Source organism: Manis pentadactyla, chromosome 6, assembly GCF_030020395.1.
Source record: "Manis pentadactyla isolate mManPen7 chromosome 6, mManPen7.hap1, whole genome shotgun sequence".
Taxonomy (NCBI): Eukaryota; Metazoa; Chordata; class Mammalia; order Pholidota; family Manidae; genus Manis; species Manis pentadactyla.
Genome location: NC_080024.1, coordinates 17,532,438 through 17,550,727, shown reverse-complemented (window position 1 = coordinate 17,550,727; position 18,290 = coordinate 17,532,438). Strand labels below are relative to the sequence as shown.

General features: G+C 41.1%; 1 protein-coding gene across 1 annotated transcript in view; it reads left to right on the top strand.

Annotated features, from left to right (window-relative positions):
• The window catches only part of LOC118927279 (sterol 26-hydroxylase, mitochondrial), a 39,696-nt gene extending 21,603 nt beyond the window's left edge, over positions 1-18,093 (top strand). The window contains exons 2-9 of the mRNA XM_036915274.2: positions 9,162-9,352; positions 15,480-15,679; positions 15,804-16,001; positions 16,160-16,332; positions 16,893-17,059; positions 17,203-17,284; positions 17,363-17,575; positions 17,710-18,093. Coding sequence (XP_036771169.2) covers positions 9,162-9,352; positions 15,480-15,679; positions 15,804-16,001; positions 16,160-16,332; positions 16,893-17,059; positions 17,203-17,284; positions 17,363-17,575; positions 17,710-17,823 — 1,338 coding nt within the window. The 3' untranslated portion in view covers positions 17,824-18,093. The remainder of the gene's footprint in view (positions 1-9,161; positions 9,353-15,479; positions 15,680-15,803; positions 16,002-16,159; positions 16,333-16,892; positions 17,060-17,202; positions 17,285-17,362; positions 17,576-17,709) is intronic.
• Positions 18,094-18,290: the final 197 nt, after the last annotated feature.

Here is an 18,290-nt window from a genome sequence, read left to right as displayed (position 1 = left end):
GTCCCTACTCCTCTGCACTGCTGGCCTCATCCCTCCTCCTAACCTGGTCCACGCAGTCCTCTGGGGGAAGACACTCCTGTGTCCCGCTCACATACACTTAGACCAGAGCATGTGCTACTAGATCACAGGAATTTATCTCTGAACTTGGCCGAGTGACTAAGGTCTCTAAAAGGGCATTGTAACTTTACCAGCCTCATGTTGGGCACCAACTGTGTCAAATTCACACATTAGAGAGTCAAGGCCAAGACCTAACAGATACTTCCAGTAAAGCTACAAAGGGGCCATGTTTAGAAGACAGTTTATCACTTACACAGAGAGTAGAGAGAAGAAGCCAAAGGTGCCAGCACCTCAAGAATCTCGCCCCACATGCGCAAAAGTACAACCCCAAAACTAAAGGGGCCAGCTGACTGCAGTGCGAGTTGTGGGAACTCCTTTGTTGAGGCACCCCTTCGAGACTGCAACAAAGTGGTTTAACATCCAGCTCTTTTCTGTGGGGGCTGGGGCAGAAAGCCCACACCTCATTAGAACCCAGAGGCAATGAGAAATTGTCTCCTGGCAGCCTCCCAGGGGACATAAGGAGGTGAGTGCATGGTGGCCTTATGACAGCTCCTTGCCCGCCTCTAGTCCTCTGATGTTCTGGGAGGATCAAGGGCATTCAGCCCTGAATACTCGGGGCAGCTGATTGAAGCCTTTGTGTATATGGATGCCAGGAGTGTCATGGCAGAGCTATTACCCAACAAAGTGACAAAGCCCATTAGTGTTGGGGCTAGAACTAGAACAAAATTTCCTGCCAAATTATGATTAGCATGTATAACGTGGGGGGAGGCACAGGGAGGGCTGTGCAACACAGGGAAGACAAGTAGTGACTCTACAGCATCTTACTACGCTGATGGACAGTGACCGAAATAGGGTTTGTGGGGGGGACTTGGTGAAGGGGGGAGCCTAGTAAACATAATGTTCCTCATGTAACTGTAGATTAATGATACCAAAATTAAAAAATTAAAAAAAAATTTCCCGCCAAGCAGTCTGTGACTTCTCAGCTGATACTGCCAGCTATGGATGACTGGGATAAGATGAAAACACATGACAAGACAGGCACTTTTTTTTGCTATAAAAATTATCCTTTTTTAAAAAAAAAATCACATCACTATGAGGTACACGCTAATTGTGATTACATACCACATTTTAGAGACAATGTCATTTCCACTTAGTTGAAATAATTTTCAGAAGGAATACTTGTTTATTATAGGGAAATCAGAAAACATAAAGACACAGAAGAAAATCCAAGTCTTATGTAATCTCAAAACCCTACACATGTCACAGTGCCTTCTACATATAGGTGCTTAATAAGAATTTGTGGAAAGAATACATAATATACACATCATCTTGGAGGTAAGTAAGCAATTTCTCTGCTTGTCCTTGGTGAATAGGCTCCCACACTTGCCCCTCGGTGTCAGCTACATTTACATAAAGATTTTTAAATGAAAGCATAACTCTTTTTTGTAAACCTGCCCTTTACTAGAAAATTAATTCAGTATCTTTCTATACCAACAAACACTTCTATAACAGTTTTTGATGGCTACACCAGAATTTCCTGAGCCTTATTATAAATTTAGATTTTTCATATGTAAAACTTTCATAAATATATGTCACTAAATACCACGCATATCCTGAATTAAATAAGTCCTTAAAATGAAATTGTTGTGGTAAAAGATTTCATTCAGAACTTTGGTATGTATTGCCTGCCACATTGTCTTCCAGAAGTTATAAAAATAGCAGTTTTGTGCAACAGAGGGCATTTCCATTTCTAAGAAAAGAGAGACTGCCAGGAGTGTTCTTCTCAGAGCAAATAAACAAAAGAGCAAACACCCCTTAAAAACTGATCTTTAATTCTGGGTTATGGGCTGACAAGGGAAAGGAAACTTTGGTCTGGCCCTCTTTCCGCCTTGCTCTGCAGGAAAGAAAACCTTGAAACCAAAGAGGAACCAACTCAGGTGAACATTCCTCAGTCCCTTTCTGTTCTCTTTTCTCAGGGACCATCTTTGTCCACAGAGGGTTCTGGCTGAAGCTCTGGAGGTTTTAAATACCACAAACTTCATCTAGGTTTTTATTTTTTAGGGGAAATTCACATAATATAATTAATCATTTTAAAGTGTACAATTGTACAGGTGTACAATTCATTGGCATTTTGTATATTCTCAATGTTATGAAACCACTGCCTCTAGTTTCAAAACTTTTCCAATACCCCAGAAAAACACCATTATTCCTCTGTCCTACTATCCCTTGATAATCAGTAATCTATTTGCTGTCTCCATGGATTTGCTTATTCAAATAAAAAGGATCGTACATTATTTGACCTTTTGTATCTGGCTTCTTGGACTCAGCAGGTGTTGTCAAGGTTCACTCCAGGTTTAACGTGTATCATATTCCATTTATTTTCATGGTTGCATAATATTCCATTGTCGGTATATACCACAAATTGCCTATCCATTTGTCAGCTAATGACATTTGGGTTATTTCCACCTTTTGACTATTATGAATAATACTTCTCTAAACCTTGTATGCACATCTCTGTGTGGCATGTTTTCATTTCTCTTGGGTATATACCTAGAAATGGAATTGATCAATCATATGGTAATTCTATGTTTAACCTTTTGGGGACCTGCCAAGTGGTTTTCCATAGCAGGTGCACCATTTTTACATTCCCATCAGCAGTGTACAATCTCTACATGCTCACCAACAATTTGTTATTTTCTGTTTTTTTTCTTATTATTAAAACCATCCTAGTAGGTGTGAAATGGTATCTTCTTGTGGTTTTGATTTGCATTTCCTTAATGACCAATAATGTTGAACATCTTCTCGTGTGTGTATCGGCCATTTATATGTCCTCTTTGGAGAAATGTCAAGTCCTTTGACCATTTTAAAATTGCGTTGTCTTGTTGTTGAGTTTTTAAGAGCTCTTTGTATATTCTGGATATTAAGCCCTCATCAAATATATGATTTGGAAATATTTTTTCCCATTCTCTAGAATGTCTTTTTACATTCTTGATAATGTCCTTTGATGATTAAAAAAATTTTTTATTTTATGGTCTTATTTTTTTCTTTCATTGCTCATTCTTCTATTTTCAAATCTATGAATCCTTTGCCAAATCCAAGGTCATGAAGATTTATTGCTATATTTTATTCTAAGAGTTTTATATTTTAGTGCTTATATTTAGGTTGTTGATTCATTTTGAGTTAATTTTTGTAGATGAGGTGAGGTAGGGGTCCAACTTCATTCTTTTGCACTTGGTTATCCAGTTGTCCCAGCTCCATTTATTGATGAGACTGTTATTTCACCCATTGAATAGTTCTGGCACTCTTGTAAGAAATCAATTGACCATAGATATTTGGACTTATTTCTGGACTTTCAATTCTAGTCCATTGGTGTCTGTGTATATCCTTATGATACTGCCACACTGCTTTGAGTACTAAAGTTTTGTAATAAGTTTTAAAATCAGGGAGGGAGAGTGACTCTTCCAACTTTGTTGTCTCTTTCACTGTTGTTTTGGCTATTCAAGTCTTCTTGCAGTTACATATGAATGTGAGAATTGGTTTTTCCATTTCTTCAGAAAAGGAGATTGCATTCAATCTGTAGATCATTTGTAGAGTGCTGCCAACTTAACAGTATTAAGTCTCCCAATCCAGGAACATGGGATATATTTTCATGTATTTAGGGCTTGAATTTCTTTCAGCAGTGTTTTGTACTTTTCAGTGTACACCTAACTTATCTCCTCGTTTAAATTTATTCCTAAGTATTTTATTCTTTTGGATACTATATTAGTCTTCTCTGGCTGCCATAGCAAAATACTACAGACTGGGTATTTAAACAATAGAAATTTATTTTCTCATAGTTCTGGAGGCTGGAAGTCTAAGATCAGGGTGCCAGCATGTTTGGTTTCTGACACAAGCTCTCTTCCTGGCCTGTAGATAGCAACCTTTTCCCTGTGTTTTCACATGGCCTTTCCTTGATGTATGTGTGCAGAGAGAGAGAGAGAGAGAGAGAGAGAGAGAGAGAGAGAGAGAGAGAGAGAGAGAAAGAGAGTGCACTGTCTGATTTATCTTCTTATGAGGACACTAATTCTATTGGGTCAAGGCCCCACTGTTATTTACTCTTAATTACGTCCTTAGAGGCCCCATCCCTAAATATAGCCACACTGGGGGTTAAGGCTTAAACATATGCATTTAGGAGAGACACAGACATTCAGTCCCCAACAGATGCTATTGCAAATGGAATTATTTTCTTAATTCCTTTTCAGACTATTTTTTCAGGCTTTAAAAACTAATAACCACTCCAGTGGAGCCACTGTTACCAGTTTTGTATGACTCCTCTTCTCCATCTCCTTTCTGCCTCTGCCTCTGTCTTTCTCATATTCCTTGTGTTGTCTGCAACTTTTTTTTCCCACTTGATTCACTAACAACTGCTAAAAACTGATTAAATGTCTATAATGTGCCTAGCAGTATGTCAAGCAATATTGGAGACAAAAAAAAAAAGGTTTCTGTTCTTGAAGATTTTAAATCTAGTTGAAGAGACAAGACAACTCACACAATAACCAAGGAGCAGTTTATGAGCATATGTAATTAAATTATCACCTGTGTGGCCCATGCACTAGGATGTAAACTCTCTAACAGTGGGTCTTTCCTGCTGTGTTCATGGCTGTATCCCCCTGTATCAGTATAGGAGGAACAGGATAGGAGGTCAATAAATGAGTGTTGAGTGAATTCAACACTCCTCTTTGGAGTCTGACCTGGAAACTCCCTCTCCCATTCATTCTGGAAGATGATCCCTAGGAGGCTATGTTCTACAAAGTAGCACTTGGATGGGACCTATCTGAGAACCTTGGGGCTTCTAACTGGCTCAGGTTACGGCCTACTGGTAGGCTCACAGAAACAGCACACTCTCTCAACAAGTATTCTGGTGGCTTTCTAAAATAAGTTCTTACATAAATAGAACCTTGTTAACTGATAAGTCCACCAAGTACTCTGATAAGAGAAAAATGAAGGAAGAGGGAAGAAAACATGGTTTAGGCAAAGTGGGAAATGTTCCAGAAACCTCCAAACTGACAGCCAGGAAGTGGTGCCATAACCTTTTGATTCCAGTAGAAGACTATTGATCTAGTCTTTTTTTTTTCCTGGAGTGTTACTAAAGTTTTCTATTTATTCATTAATAAAAAGTACATAGTACAAACCCTTTATCCCAATCCAAATACTCAGTAAAAGATTACAGTAAATCTGGATGGCATAGATATGCATTGTTTGGCATGATTTAAACATTTAAAAACAGCAGTTAACATTTAGTATATCACATGACCACTTATATTTCTAACAAAGTACCCTTAAGACATAGTAACAAATACATATGATTTTTCACTTAGAAATAATGTTAAGACTAAACCCTACTATTGCAGCAACAAGATGTACCCCATTAACTATAAACTCTTTATTTCTCCTTTAAGTTGCTGTTTTGGGTCTTAAGCTGAGCTGGTCAAATTTTAGCACACAGTCATTTAGAGGGACAGATTCTCGTTCAGACAGAAATTTCCAGTTCCTTTGAGCTAGCTTTTTGAAAATATGACTTTTTTTTCTGATTCCAAGATTATAGAAAATTTGAAAAACAAGTTACAGTATAAAGAAGAAAGTAAAGTAAACCATCTATAAAACCATGACTCAGAGATAACCACTGTTTGCATTTTTATTAAAATATCTGTAATTTTACTGGAACTTAACAAAAGGAAAAACAACCAAACTTCAGATAAATAAGTTTTCAAAATGAGATATTATTTCTTAAAAAGAGTCTTCTAAAATTAAAGAATTAGGAGGCATATTAAGAGGTTGGGGTTATTGCAGAGGTCCCCAACCTGTGTGATTTTGCTCCCTTGGGGACCTCTTGGCAATATCTGGAGACGTTTATGGTTGTCACAACTTGGTGGTCGGGGTGTGTGCCAGTGGGTAGAGGCTAGGGGTGCTGCTAAACAATGTACAATGTGCAGGACACGACAAAGAGCTATCCAGGCCCAGATGTCAACAGTGCCATGAGAAACCTTGGCTTATTGCATAGCTGTGGTGGTTTTAAATAGCATGTATTTTTAAAGGACCTAAGTTTGCTTCCAATTAGTAAGACATACTCAGTTTTCTCAGGGATCACTGGAATGAGGGGTTGAGAGCACGGCCTCCACCCAGGTGGTCTGAGTTTGAAATCTGACTCTGCTGCTGTACTGGTCACTGCCAGTATAGTGACCTGGGGCAACCTCTTTAGGCCTCAGTTTCCTCATCTGCCAAATTCTGGTAATGTTACACCTCGCTTGTACAGCTGTAGTGAGGACTGAATGAACTAATGTAAGTACAGTGCTTGGAACAGTGTTTGGCTTATGCTAAGCTCCATGCAATATTTGCAGCTATTATTTTTTATTAATATTATGTTATTATCTTAAGTAAACCACACTGGAACACAAATTAAGCTTACTTTTAGGTTGATTCTTTTTAGAAATTTAGTAGAGAAAAATATAGATGTATAAGTGCTTTTAGAAAATGGAATCTTTAAGAAAAAGAAACAAAATGAATATGGCTAGGACCCACTTATAAATCTAAGGAGTATGTACATCCCAGAGCACTACAACCCTCACCACCATGTGGCTCCAGCATTTTTTATCTCCCCCAGTGAAACCCCACAGCTGCTTACCAGACAGACACGGTCCTTTCTGCCCTGGTAATTACTCATCCACTCTGGCCCCTATGGACTTGCCTATTCATGATTTTCTCCTGGACACAATCAGGTAATAGGTTGCCTTTTGTGTCTGGCTTCTCTCGGTACATCGTTCACGCTTCATGTATGACATAGCATGTTTGAAGGCTTCCTTCCTTTGTATGGCTGAACACTCCTCCGCTGTAGGGTTAGACCACATTTTCTCCATCCATTCATCTGTTGATGGACATTTGGGTTTTTATTGCCTTTTCGTTATTGGGAGCCGCACTAGTATGTACACACAGGTACTGTTTGAGCACATGTGTCCAGTTATTGTGGTCATACACGCCAGAGTGTTCTAGCAGGGTCATGGGACTATCCTATGGCTGACTGCGGGAGCTCTGAGCTGCTTTCCACAGTGTCCGGACCATTTTGTGTGACCACCAGCGTCACGCGCATGTCTGGTTCTCGACGTCCTAGCCACTGCTCGTTATCATGTGTCTTTCCCATGCTGGCCACCCAGGCAGGTGTGAGAGGGCATCCCACTGAGGTTTGACGGGCATTTCCCTATGTAGTGATGATGTCAGGCATCACTTCATGAACTGGCTGGCTATGTATATATGTTGTTTGGAGAGGAGCATCTTCCTTTTATAGACGCCTGAAGGCATAGGCCCAGATCATGGTCAGCACATCTTTCTTGCTTTCTAAGATTACCTGATCAAACGGCAGGTGACTTGTTTAGGAAACACTTTCTTTCCCCCCCACCCCATTTAGATTAAACAAATTTGAGTACTTTCTCGTAGTTTAAAACTCAAAACAATTTAATAATATATACTTTTCACAGTCTTATCCCACCGCTGTCCCCTCCACCCTCCCATAAGTAATCACTTTAATGGAGTTCTGATGTATCGTCAGTATTTCTCCATAAAAGCAAATGCAAACGTTGTATATACTTATTTGGCTCCCCTTTCTTAGACAAAAGATATTACATTTCTCCATTTAACAATCTATCTTGGCTATCTTTCTCTACTACAATCCATCTTTCCATATTAGTACATGAGGAGCTACTTCATCTTCTTTTAAGGTGATACAGTATTCCATTATGTAGATATCCCATGCTCGGTGCATAAATGCATTTGTGATTTTTATAAATATTAACAAACTGTCCTTCATGTAGTGTTGTGTCATTTGAGACTCCCAGTGGCCATGTGTCAATATGCATATTTCTCTCCAGGAATCATTTACAATCAACTGTTCCAAACTCTACCACACTGGCAGGTATTACAGGAAACAGAAATGGGAACAAGACTGAATGGATATTGGGGTTTGTCAAGGCTGCCTTCCTGGGATCTGGCAGAACCAGCTGGTGGTTCAGGGTGGATCCTGGGCAATTGGGGAACATATTGAGGACAGTTAGGTAGCACTGGTCCTATGAGAATCCAGTTTTTAATGCCAATAGTAAGATCCAGTTAAGAATGGTATTTTTCTGGATTATCAGTTGGGTGAAATTTCCTTCTATAATTTGAAGGATAGGTCTTTTCTCTAGAATTTTATGTCTCTTTTACAGAAGCTCTTTGGCCTAATTTCTATACTGAAGCAGATGCTGATCTCTTAAGTAACAGATTATGAAAGATAAAGTACCTGGGAAACCACTGTTTCATTTTCTTTCAGTTTGTAGGTTTAATTTAGCCAGAAAATTTAGTCTCATATTCATGGATTATTTGTAAGTTTTACCCTCCAAAAACTAAAATGTATTTATTTTCTCCCTCATTTTCAGCAACTATAAAAACATCATCATAGTCATGTCAATTTCACAGATGGATGGGAATCAGTTGTCAAATGCTTTAGAAATTCTAAGGCTAGTATGTTTAAGAATTACACTACTTAACACAGCTAATAGATTTTTAAAATTTTAAACATTTATACCACATTGGTCACTTTCTATTTGGATCCTGACTTTCTCATTCAGCTTCTTATTTTTCTTGGAGTTTCTAATTGTGTTTCTTTTGTTGATTACATGAGATATTTATCTTTCATTGACAGCAATCTGCAGAAGATTAAATGCTTCTATAAAGGCATTTTACTATATCTTACTAAAGGGCTGAGTTTCCTAAAACCTGGGCTCCAAATATCTACAACTTCATATACCCTAGACTGCCACATATTCCATTTTTCCAAAATCTCATTCCTCCAAGGACCTCAGTTCCTCCAGTTCCACCAGATATTCATTGCTCTCAATATTTTAATTCCTGTGTGTCCATTTTTCCCAGTGTTCACCTTTTAGAACTACAGGGCACCCATTCAGTGCCTACCTCCTACACAATCTGCTTTTTCCCAGCCCACTTGCTCTGGAGTGTCCATGAGACACTCCCCTGTCTGCTCTCAAGGAAGTGCCTGTCTGGCTGCGCCATGGTTATTCAGCTTTGGTTGAACCCCACAGGTGCTGGAAAAGGCCAAGTATGGTCCAATGTGGATAACCTACACAGGGCCTTGGAGGCAGGTGAACCTGGCCAGCGCCCCACTCCTGGAGCAAGTGATGCGGCAAGAGGAAAAGTACCCAGTGCGGAGTGACATGGAACTATGGAAGGAGCACCGAGACCTGCACGGCCTGGCCTATGGGCCCTTCACCTTGTGAGCTGGGGCCAGAAGGGACTGCAACAGGGCCAGGCCTGAGCACAGTGGCACTGGGCAGCCCATGGATAATAGGCAGAGTAGGATCTCCCTGCATCCTCTGAACCTGATACTCTGTCTAGGAAGCAGTGATTGGGATGGGGTGAAGCCCAGGGACCATTCATTGGCTTCTCCACTAATATATTGTGTGACTTTGGACAAATGGATAATTTCCCCTTCCTTAGCCTTATGTTTCTCACATGTAAAATGGGAAGTTTGGACTAGATTATCTCCAAGGTATCTCTGGGAAATTTCCAGCTCCATTCAACATTATAGTTGAAAATATACCAATTCAAATTGTAATGGGTTACATCTGTTTATAGTTGGAAAAAAAGTCACCATATTAGTGAAGAGGGCTCAATTTCATTTAAAAAGTATTTCCCAAATTATGTATTGTATACTTTGTGGTTGGATATAACATTCATGGATGCTGTCTGCACACAGAGATAGATGTACGTTTCACACTTGAAGGTCTGCCTAGAAAAGTCATTATTACTTTGGCAGTGACAAATTGAAAGATGGGCTGTGTGTTATATATATACGTGCCAACTGAGGTAAGTAATTGAGAATCATTGGTGATAAACCGTTCCCCATGCCGCAGGTTGTAAATGGATATATTACAGGCTTCTTGTTGTTATGGTATGTTTACAGAGCTCCAAAAACAATGAAGGGCTTCTTATTTTCCCTAGTTGCTTGATATCCATGTTTCAGTCATTTCTTATGGGGTTGAAGTTAATTCTGGTGGTGGTACTGGCAGCAGCAACAATGATAATGATGTCTGATGATGTGCCAGGCATCAGGTTTGTCTCCTCACATCTATTATTTCCTTTTAGTCTCACAACAAGCCTACGAAGTAGATTGTATTATCCCCATTTTATAGATGAAGGAACTGAGGCCTACAGAGGTTTTTGCACACTTGCCAAAGGTGACACACTTCGCAAGTGGTGGAACAGATTCCTGATTCTGGAATTCAAGCCCTTGCTGCTTGATACTTTTGGAAAGGAAACTGACTCGCTGGAGGGTTCATTTCATCTGTCTTTGATGCCTATACATTCATTCTCCCACTGCATATTTTTCTTTCTTTTTCCTGGTTCCTTCCCGTGCGGATAGTTTCCAAACTCAATAATTCCCGGGCCCTCTATTCAAAGTTCTGGGAAGAGAATAGAGAATGTCTGTTCTGTTTTTTCCCTTTTTTTCTGTTATTTTTTTAAATTGGAGTGTCATTCATATACAATCTTATGTTGGTTTCAAATATACAACACAGTGGTTGGACAGTTACCCATATTATAAATCCTCACCCCTACTAGTGTGGTTAACTGTCAGTCAACATGGAAGGTATTACAGAATCGTTGGCTGTATTCTCCATGCCATACTACCATCCCCTTGACCAATTTATATGATTGATGATTTTTGTGCCCTTTATCTCCCTCCCCTTCCCCACCTGCGCACTCCAACCCCTCCCTCGTGGTGACCACCAGTCACTTCTCAGTGTCTATGAGTCTGAGAATGTCTGTTTTTCAAGAGTTCTTTAACTTGATGTCTGGCCCTGAGGGCAAGATTTGGGTGTCAAGTTTTTGTGAAGTCAGGCCACCACTGGACTTTGATGGCTCAGATTTAGAATTGGAGCTGAACATTATGTACATCCCTTTGTGATGTAGTTAAAAATACCTTTTATCACAATTATCGAAATTGGAAAAAAAAGAACAAATGAGGCCTAAAGTCAGCAGAAGGAGGGACATAATAAAGATCAGAGAAGAAATAAATAAAATTGAGAAGAATAAAACAATAGAAAAAATCAGTGAAACCAAGAGCTGGTTCTTCGAGAAAATAAACAAAATAGATAAGCCTCTAGCCAGACTTATTAAGAGAAAAAGAGAATCAACACACATCAACAGAATCAGAAACGAGAAAGGAAAAATCACGACGGACCCCACAGAAATACAAAGAATTATTAGAGAATACTATGAAAACCTATATGCTAACAAGCTGGAAAACCTAGAAGAAATGGACAACTTCCTAGAAAAATACAACCTTCCAAGACTGACCAAGGAAGAAAAACAAAATTTAAACAAACCAATTACGAGCAAAGAAATTGAAGCAGTAATCAAAAAACTACCCAGGAACAAAACCCCTGGGCCAGATGGATTTACCTCGGAATTTTATCAGACATACAGAGAAGACATAATACCCATTCTCCTTAAAGTTTTCCAAAAAATAGAAGAGGAGGAAATACTCCCAAACTCATTCTATGAAGCCAACATCACCCTAATACCAAAACCAGGCAAAGACTCCACCAAAAAAGAAAATTGCAGACCAATATCCCGGATGAACAATACTCAACAAAATGCAAAATACATTTTTTAGATGCAAAAATACTCAACAAAATATTAGCAAACCGAATTCAAAAATACATCAAAAAGATCATACACCATGACCAAGTGGGATTCATCCCAGGGATGCAAGGATGGTACAACATTCGAAAATCCATCAACATCATCCACCACATCAACAAAAAGAAGGACAAAAACCACATGATCATCTCCATAGATGCTGAAAAAGCATTCGACAAAATTCAACATCCATTCATGATAAAAACTCTCAACAAAATGGGCATAGAGGGCAAGTACCTCAACATAATAAAGGCCATATATGATAAACCCACAGCTAACATCATACTAAACAGTGAGAAGCTGAAAGCTTTTCCCCTGAGATTGGGAACAAGACAGGGATGCCTACTCTCACCATTGTTATTTAACATAGTACTGGAGGTCCTAGCCATGGCAATTAGACAAAACAAAGAAATACAAGGAATCCAGATTGGTAAAGAAGAAGTTAAACTGTCACTATTTGCAGATGACATGATATTGTACATAAAAAACCCTAAAGGCTCCACTCCGAAACTACTAGAACTGATACAAGAATACAGCAAAGTTGCAGGATACAAAATTAACACACAGAAACCTGTGGCTTTCCTATACACTAACAATGAACCAATAGAAAGAGAAATCAGAAAAACAATTCCATTCATAATAGCATCAAAAAGAATAAAATACCTAGGAATAAACCTAACCAAGGAAGTGAAAGACCTACATCCTGAAAACTATAAGACACTCTTAAGAGAAATTAAAGAGGACACTAACAAATGGAAACTCATCCCATGCTCTTGGCTAGGAAGAATTAATATCGTCAAAATGGCCATCCTGCCCAAAGCAATATACAGATTTGATGCAATGCCTATCAAAGCACCAACAGCATTCTTCAATGAACTGGAACAAATAGTTCAAAGATTCATATGGAAACACCAAACACCCTGAATAAGCAAAGCAATCCTGAGAAGGAAGAATAAAGTGGGGGGTGAACTTGCTCCCCAACTTCAAGCTCTACTACAAAGCCACAGTAATCAAGACAATTTGGTACTGGCACAAGAACAGAGCCACAGACCAGTGGAACAGAATAGAGACTCCAAACATTAACCCAAACATATATGGTCAATTAATATACGATAAAGGAGCCATGGACATACAATGGGGAAATGACAGTCTGTTCAACAGATGGTGCTGGCAAAACTGGACAGCTACATGTAAAAGAATGAAACTGGATCACTGTCTAACCCCATACACAAGAGTAAATTCGAAATGGATCAAAGACCTGAATGTAAGTCATGAAACCATAAAACTCTTAGAAAAAACATAGGCAAAAATCTCTTGGACATAAACATGAGCGACTTCTTCATGAACATATCTCCCCGGGCAAGGGAAATAAAAGCAAAAATGAACAAATGGGACTATATCAAGCTGAAAAGCTTTTGTACAGCAAAGGACACCATCAATAGAACAAAAAGGTATCCTACAGTATGGGAGAACATATTCATAAATGACAGATCCAATAAAGGCTTGACATCCAAAATATATAAAGAGCTCACGCACCTCAACAAACAAAAATCAAATAATCCAATTAAAAAATGGGCAGAGGAGCTGAACAGACAGTTCGCCAAAGAAGAAATTCAGATGGCCAACAGACACATGAAAAGATGCTCCACATCGCTAGTTATCAGATAAATGCAAATTAAAACCACAATGAGATATCACCTCGCACCAGTAAGGCTGGCTACCATCCAAAAGACAAACAAAAACAAATGTTGGCAAGGTTGTGGAGAAAGGGGAACCCTCCTACACTGCTGGTGGGAATGCAAATTAGTTCAAACATTATGGAGAGCAGTATGGAGGTTCCTCAAAAAGCTCAAAATAGAAATACCATTTGACCCAGGAATTCCACTTTTAGGAATTTACCCTAAGAATGCAGCAGCCCAGTTTGAAAAAGACAGATGCACCCCTATGTTTATTGCAGCACTATTTACAATAGCCAAGAAATGGAAGCAACCTAAGTGTCCATCAGTAGATGAATGGATAAAGAAGATGTGATACATATACACAATGGAATATTATTCAGCCATAAGAAGAAAACAAATCCTACCGTTTGCAACAATATGGATGGAGCTAGAGGGTATTATGCTCAGTGAAATAAGCCAGGCAGAGAAAGACAAATACCAAATGATTTCACTCATATGTGGAGTATAAGTACAAAGAAAAACTGAAGGAACAAAACAGCAGCAGAATCACAGAACCCAAGAATGGACTAACAGTTTCAAAAGGGAAAGGGAATGGGGAGGATGGGAGGGAAGGGAGGGATAAGGGCGCGGAAAAAGAAAGGGGGCATTACAATTAGCATGTATAATATGGTGGGGGCATGGGGAGGGCTGTGCAACACAGAGAAGACAAGTAGTGATTCTACAACATTTTACTATGCTGATGGACAGTGACTGTAATGGGGTTTGTGGGGGGGACTTGGTGAAGGGGGAACCCTAGTAAACATAATGTTCTTCATATAATTGTAGCTTAATGATAACAAAATTTTTAAAAATACCTTTTAAATATATAAATATATTTAAATATATAAATGACAGATCCAATAAAGGCTTGACATCCAAAATATATAAAGAGCTCACGCACCTCAACAAACAAAAATCAAATAATCCAATTAAAAAATGGGCAGAGGAGCTGAACAGACAGTTCTCCAAAGAAGAAATTCAGATGGCCAACAGACACATGAAAAGATGCTCCACATCGCTAGTTATCAGATAAATGGAGTTATCAGATAAATTAAATATATATTTAAAAGGTATTTTGCTAACCTATGAAAAGTGGGTTTTTTTGTTTTAACATATGTATTTTAAAAATCTCGTTTTATGAAGCATTGTGTCCCCAGGAAATGTTTTAACAACCACAGAAATGCTCTTATTTAAGTTTTACAAATCTGAGTCCTACTGTTGGGAGAGTATTAATCTTGGAGAAGCACCTCAAACCTGAAATTCCAGTAAGTGGGTCTATTCTGGCTTTCATTTCTTCTAAAGCAACACTTTTAGTTAATGTTTTTGCAGATTTTCCCCAGCATAATAAAGAAAACTCTTGGGGTTTAAGGTTCATTGAAATAAATAACTTTTTAAATGCAAAATCTTATTCTTGCCTTGAGACTTTTTACTGTTTTTCTTTTAAAATATCTTATTGGTTTTTTAAATTCAGAAGTAATATTTATAAAACTCCCAGTAATAAAATATTGTCTCACTACCTCCCATTCCCATCCCATCCTTCTAAGTAAGCCTGACAGTTTGGTGTGTATTCTTCCCTATTTTATGTAGAAACATGCAAATAGACATAGAGATATGTAGGGTTTCCTTTCCCTACTAAGATAGCACTCTTATTCTTCCTATTTTACAGAAGGGCAAATTGAAGCACAGAGGAGTTCAGTCACCCGCCTAAAGTCACTCAGCCAGTAATCATCAGAACTGTGATTTGACCTTAGGCAGTCTGGTCCCAGATGCCCACCTTAACCACTTGTGCTGTGTTGTAGTGAGATTCTGAAATTTTGTTATTCGAAGATTCTGTCATTTGAAAGTTTGGTGATTCTATAATTCTAAATCTAGGAGTCTGAGATTTTCCTAGACTCAGCAAATGTCTCAGGGTGGGAAGATACTATCTAATCTAACCCCCATCATATACTTACATTTATGCTGCACCTGCCTTCTTCACAGGGAAGGACACAAATGGTACCAGGTGCGCCAGGCTCTGAACAAGCGAATGCTGAAGCCAGCTGAGGCTGCGCTCTATGTGGATGCTCTGAACGAGGTGATCGATGACTTCATGGCTCAGCTGAAACTGCTACTGGCAGAGAGTGCCTCGGGGGACCAGGTGTCTGACGTGGCTTTCCATTTCTACCACTTTGCTTTGGAAGGTACCCTTGTTGGGAGAGGGCCGGGTGGACATGGGTTCAGGAGTACATTGTACTCCCCTGCAAAGCCTCCTGGATTCTGTGTGCCATGGCACTGCCTCCTGTGATGGCCTCTGTGCTCTGTCAGCTGTTTGCTACATCCTGTTTGAGAAACGTGTTGGCTGCCTGGAGCGCTCCATCCCCCAGGATACCCAGGAATTCATCAGATCTATTGGGATCATGTTCCAGAACTCAGTTTATGCCACCTTCCTCCCCAAGTGGACCCGTCCCCTGCTGCCCTTCTGGAGGCGATACCTGGATGGCTGGAACACCATCTTCTCTTTTGGTGAGTCCTGGGAAGGAAGGTGGGGGATGGGTCCCAGGGTCTGCACACCAGCAGTGTGTGCAGACATCCCTCATGCTATGTGCTGTTCGAGTGGCTCTCGGTCTTTGGATATCATGACTTTTGACTTTGGATTTCTCCTTTCTCCACTGTCCTTGTAGGGAAGAAGATGATTGATCAGAAACTCAAGGAGGTAGAGACCCAACTGCAGGCAGAGGGGCCAAATGAGATCCAGATATCTGGCTACCTGCACTCCCTGCTCACCAGTGGACAGCTCAGTTATCATGAGGTCATGGGTAGCCTGCCTGAGCTGCTCCTGGCTGGGGTAGACACGGTGTGTGATGGGGGCTGGTGAGGAGACCAGGGGCTCTCAGCCCCCTTCCTGAACCAATTCCCCATTATCCTCCACTTGAGCCTACCTTCATCCCTCCTCTTTCTGTAGCATGGATGTAGAACTAGAAGGAAAATGGGGCCATTCAGTGCAGGGGAGGTGGGCAGGGAAGGGTCCTTTTGTTTGGCAGATTCCATCACCTCTGTGAGCCTCTCTCAGACAACTGAAAAGTTTCATCTAGTGCTGTCATTTAAGTGGAGAGTTGAAGAGTTGGTTCACAAGCCCCTGCTTTGTGGGACCTCTTTCCAGCCCTTTAGTCACACTGGGCTTCTCTGTTAGTCTCCTCTGTCATAGAGTGTGATTCTCCATCATATGGTCCTGGTCCTACTATGGAGTCATGTTAGCATGGAGGGTCCCATGAACCCCTGTGTCTTATCCAGCCACACTCGTGACAAATTAAGTTTTCTCCCACATTTTGCATACACCCACTCATACAAAGAAACACCTGACTGGCTTCTTTGCTAGAAATCCCATCTCACTTCATCTCTCACTCTTCTTCTCAGACGTCCAACACGTTGACGTGGACTTTGTACCATCTTTCAAAGAACCCAGAGATCCAAGAGGCCTTGCATGAGGAAGTGGTGGGTGTGGTGCCAGCCGGGCAGGTGCCTGGACACAAGGACTTTGCGCACATGCCCCTGCTCAAAGCTGTGCTTAAAGAGACCCTGCGGTAGGTTTCAGGGTTTGTGTTAGGGGGACTCTGAGATAGGAGTGGTAAGTAGGGGCTGTCAGACTGGGGCAAGGGCCAGGGGGAGATCGAAAGAGGGACCTGAGGCACCAGAGAGGCAGACCTGCATTGTCTTTTCCCTGCAGCCTCTACCCTGTAGTCCCTGTGAACTCTCGGATCATTATGGAAAAGGAAATTGAAGTTGGTGGCTTCCTCTTCCCCAAGAATGTGAGTGGGCCTAGAGAGCGGTGATCCCCAGGGGTGCCCCGAAGTCCTAGCCTGATGCTCTGCATTCTTCCTCTGCAGACCCTGTTTGTATTGTGCCACTATGTGGTATCCCGAGACCCTAGCACCTTCTCTGAGCCAGAGAGCTTCCAGCCCCACCGCTGGCTGAGGAATAGCCAGTCTGATAACCTTAGGTCCCAACACCCATTTGGCTCTGTGCCCTTTGGCTATGGGGTCCGAGGTTGCCTGGGCCGCAGGATTGCAGAGCTGGAGATGCAGCTGTTGCTATCCAGGGTGAGTGGGGACAGGGCAGGTATGTGGGCCAGGAAGGGCTGAAGGAAGGGAGGCACAGGGTGGGAACATGCAGAGGAAGTACCAGATGAGATCATGGACTCTAACCGCCCCTGCCCCATGGATTTCCCTCTCAGCTGGTCCAGCAGTACAAGATGGTGCTGGCTCCTGAGACAGGGGAGGTGAGGAGCTTGGCCCGCATCGTCCTGGTTCCTGACAAGAAGGTGGGCCTGCGTTTCCTGCAGAGATAGTGCTGAATTGGGCCCTCACCTTGCCAGGGCAGCCACCTTCTCTGCCTCCTCGGCACGGTCATTCCTGGCCACTGCTGTGTCTCAGGCGAGGAGGGAGAGAAGGGAGCTCCCAGGCATCAGAGGCTGGAGAAAGTCAGTGCACTTCCCTCAGAGCCCTGGGCTTTTGCCACTTTTATCACTGTGAGCATCTCCCTCTCAGACAAAAGTCCTCCCCCATGTCATATTGCTATCCTTGGGGAAAATACAGAATAAAATGACTTTTATTGACAATTGGAGACCTTTGTTATTCTTTCTGATGGCCCAGCATCTGAAGCCCTTTCTGTGTTTGGGGAACCCTTTACCACTTGGTGAGAGGCAGAGCCATGGAAACTGAGAGCGTCGTGCACTCCGCCAGAGCTCACAGAGGGGCCTTAGCTTCACCTGGGGTTGGCTGAAGCCCCACCAGATCAGGAGCTGCAGTCTGACTC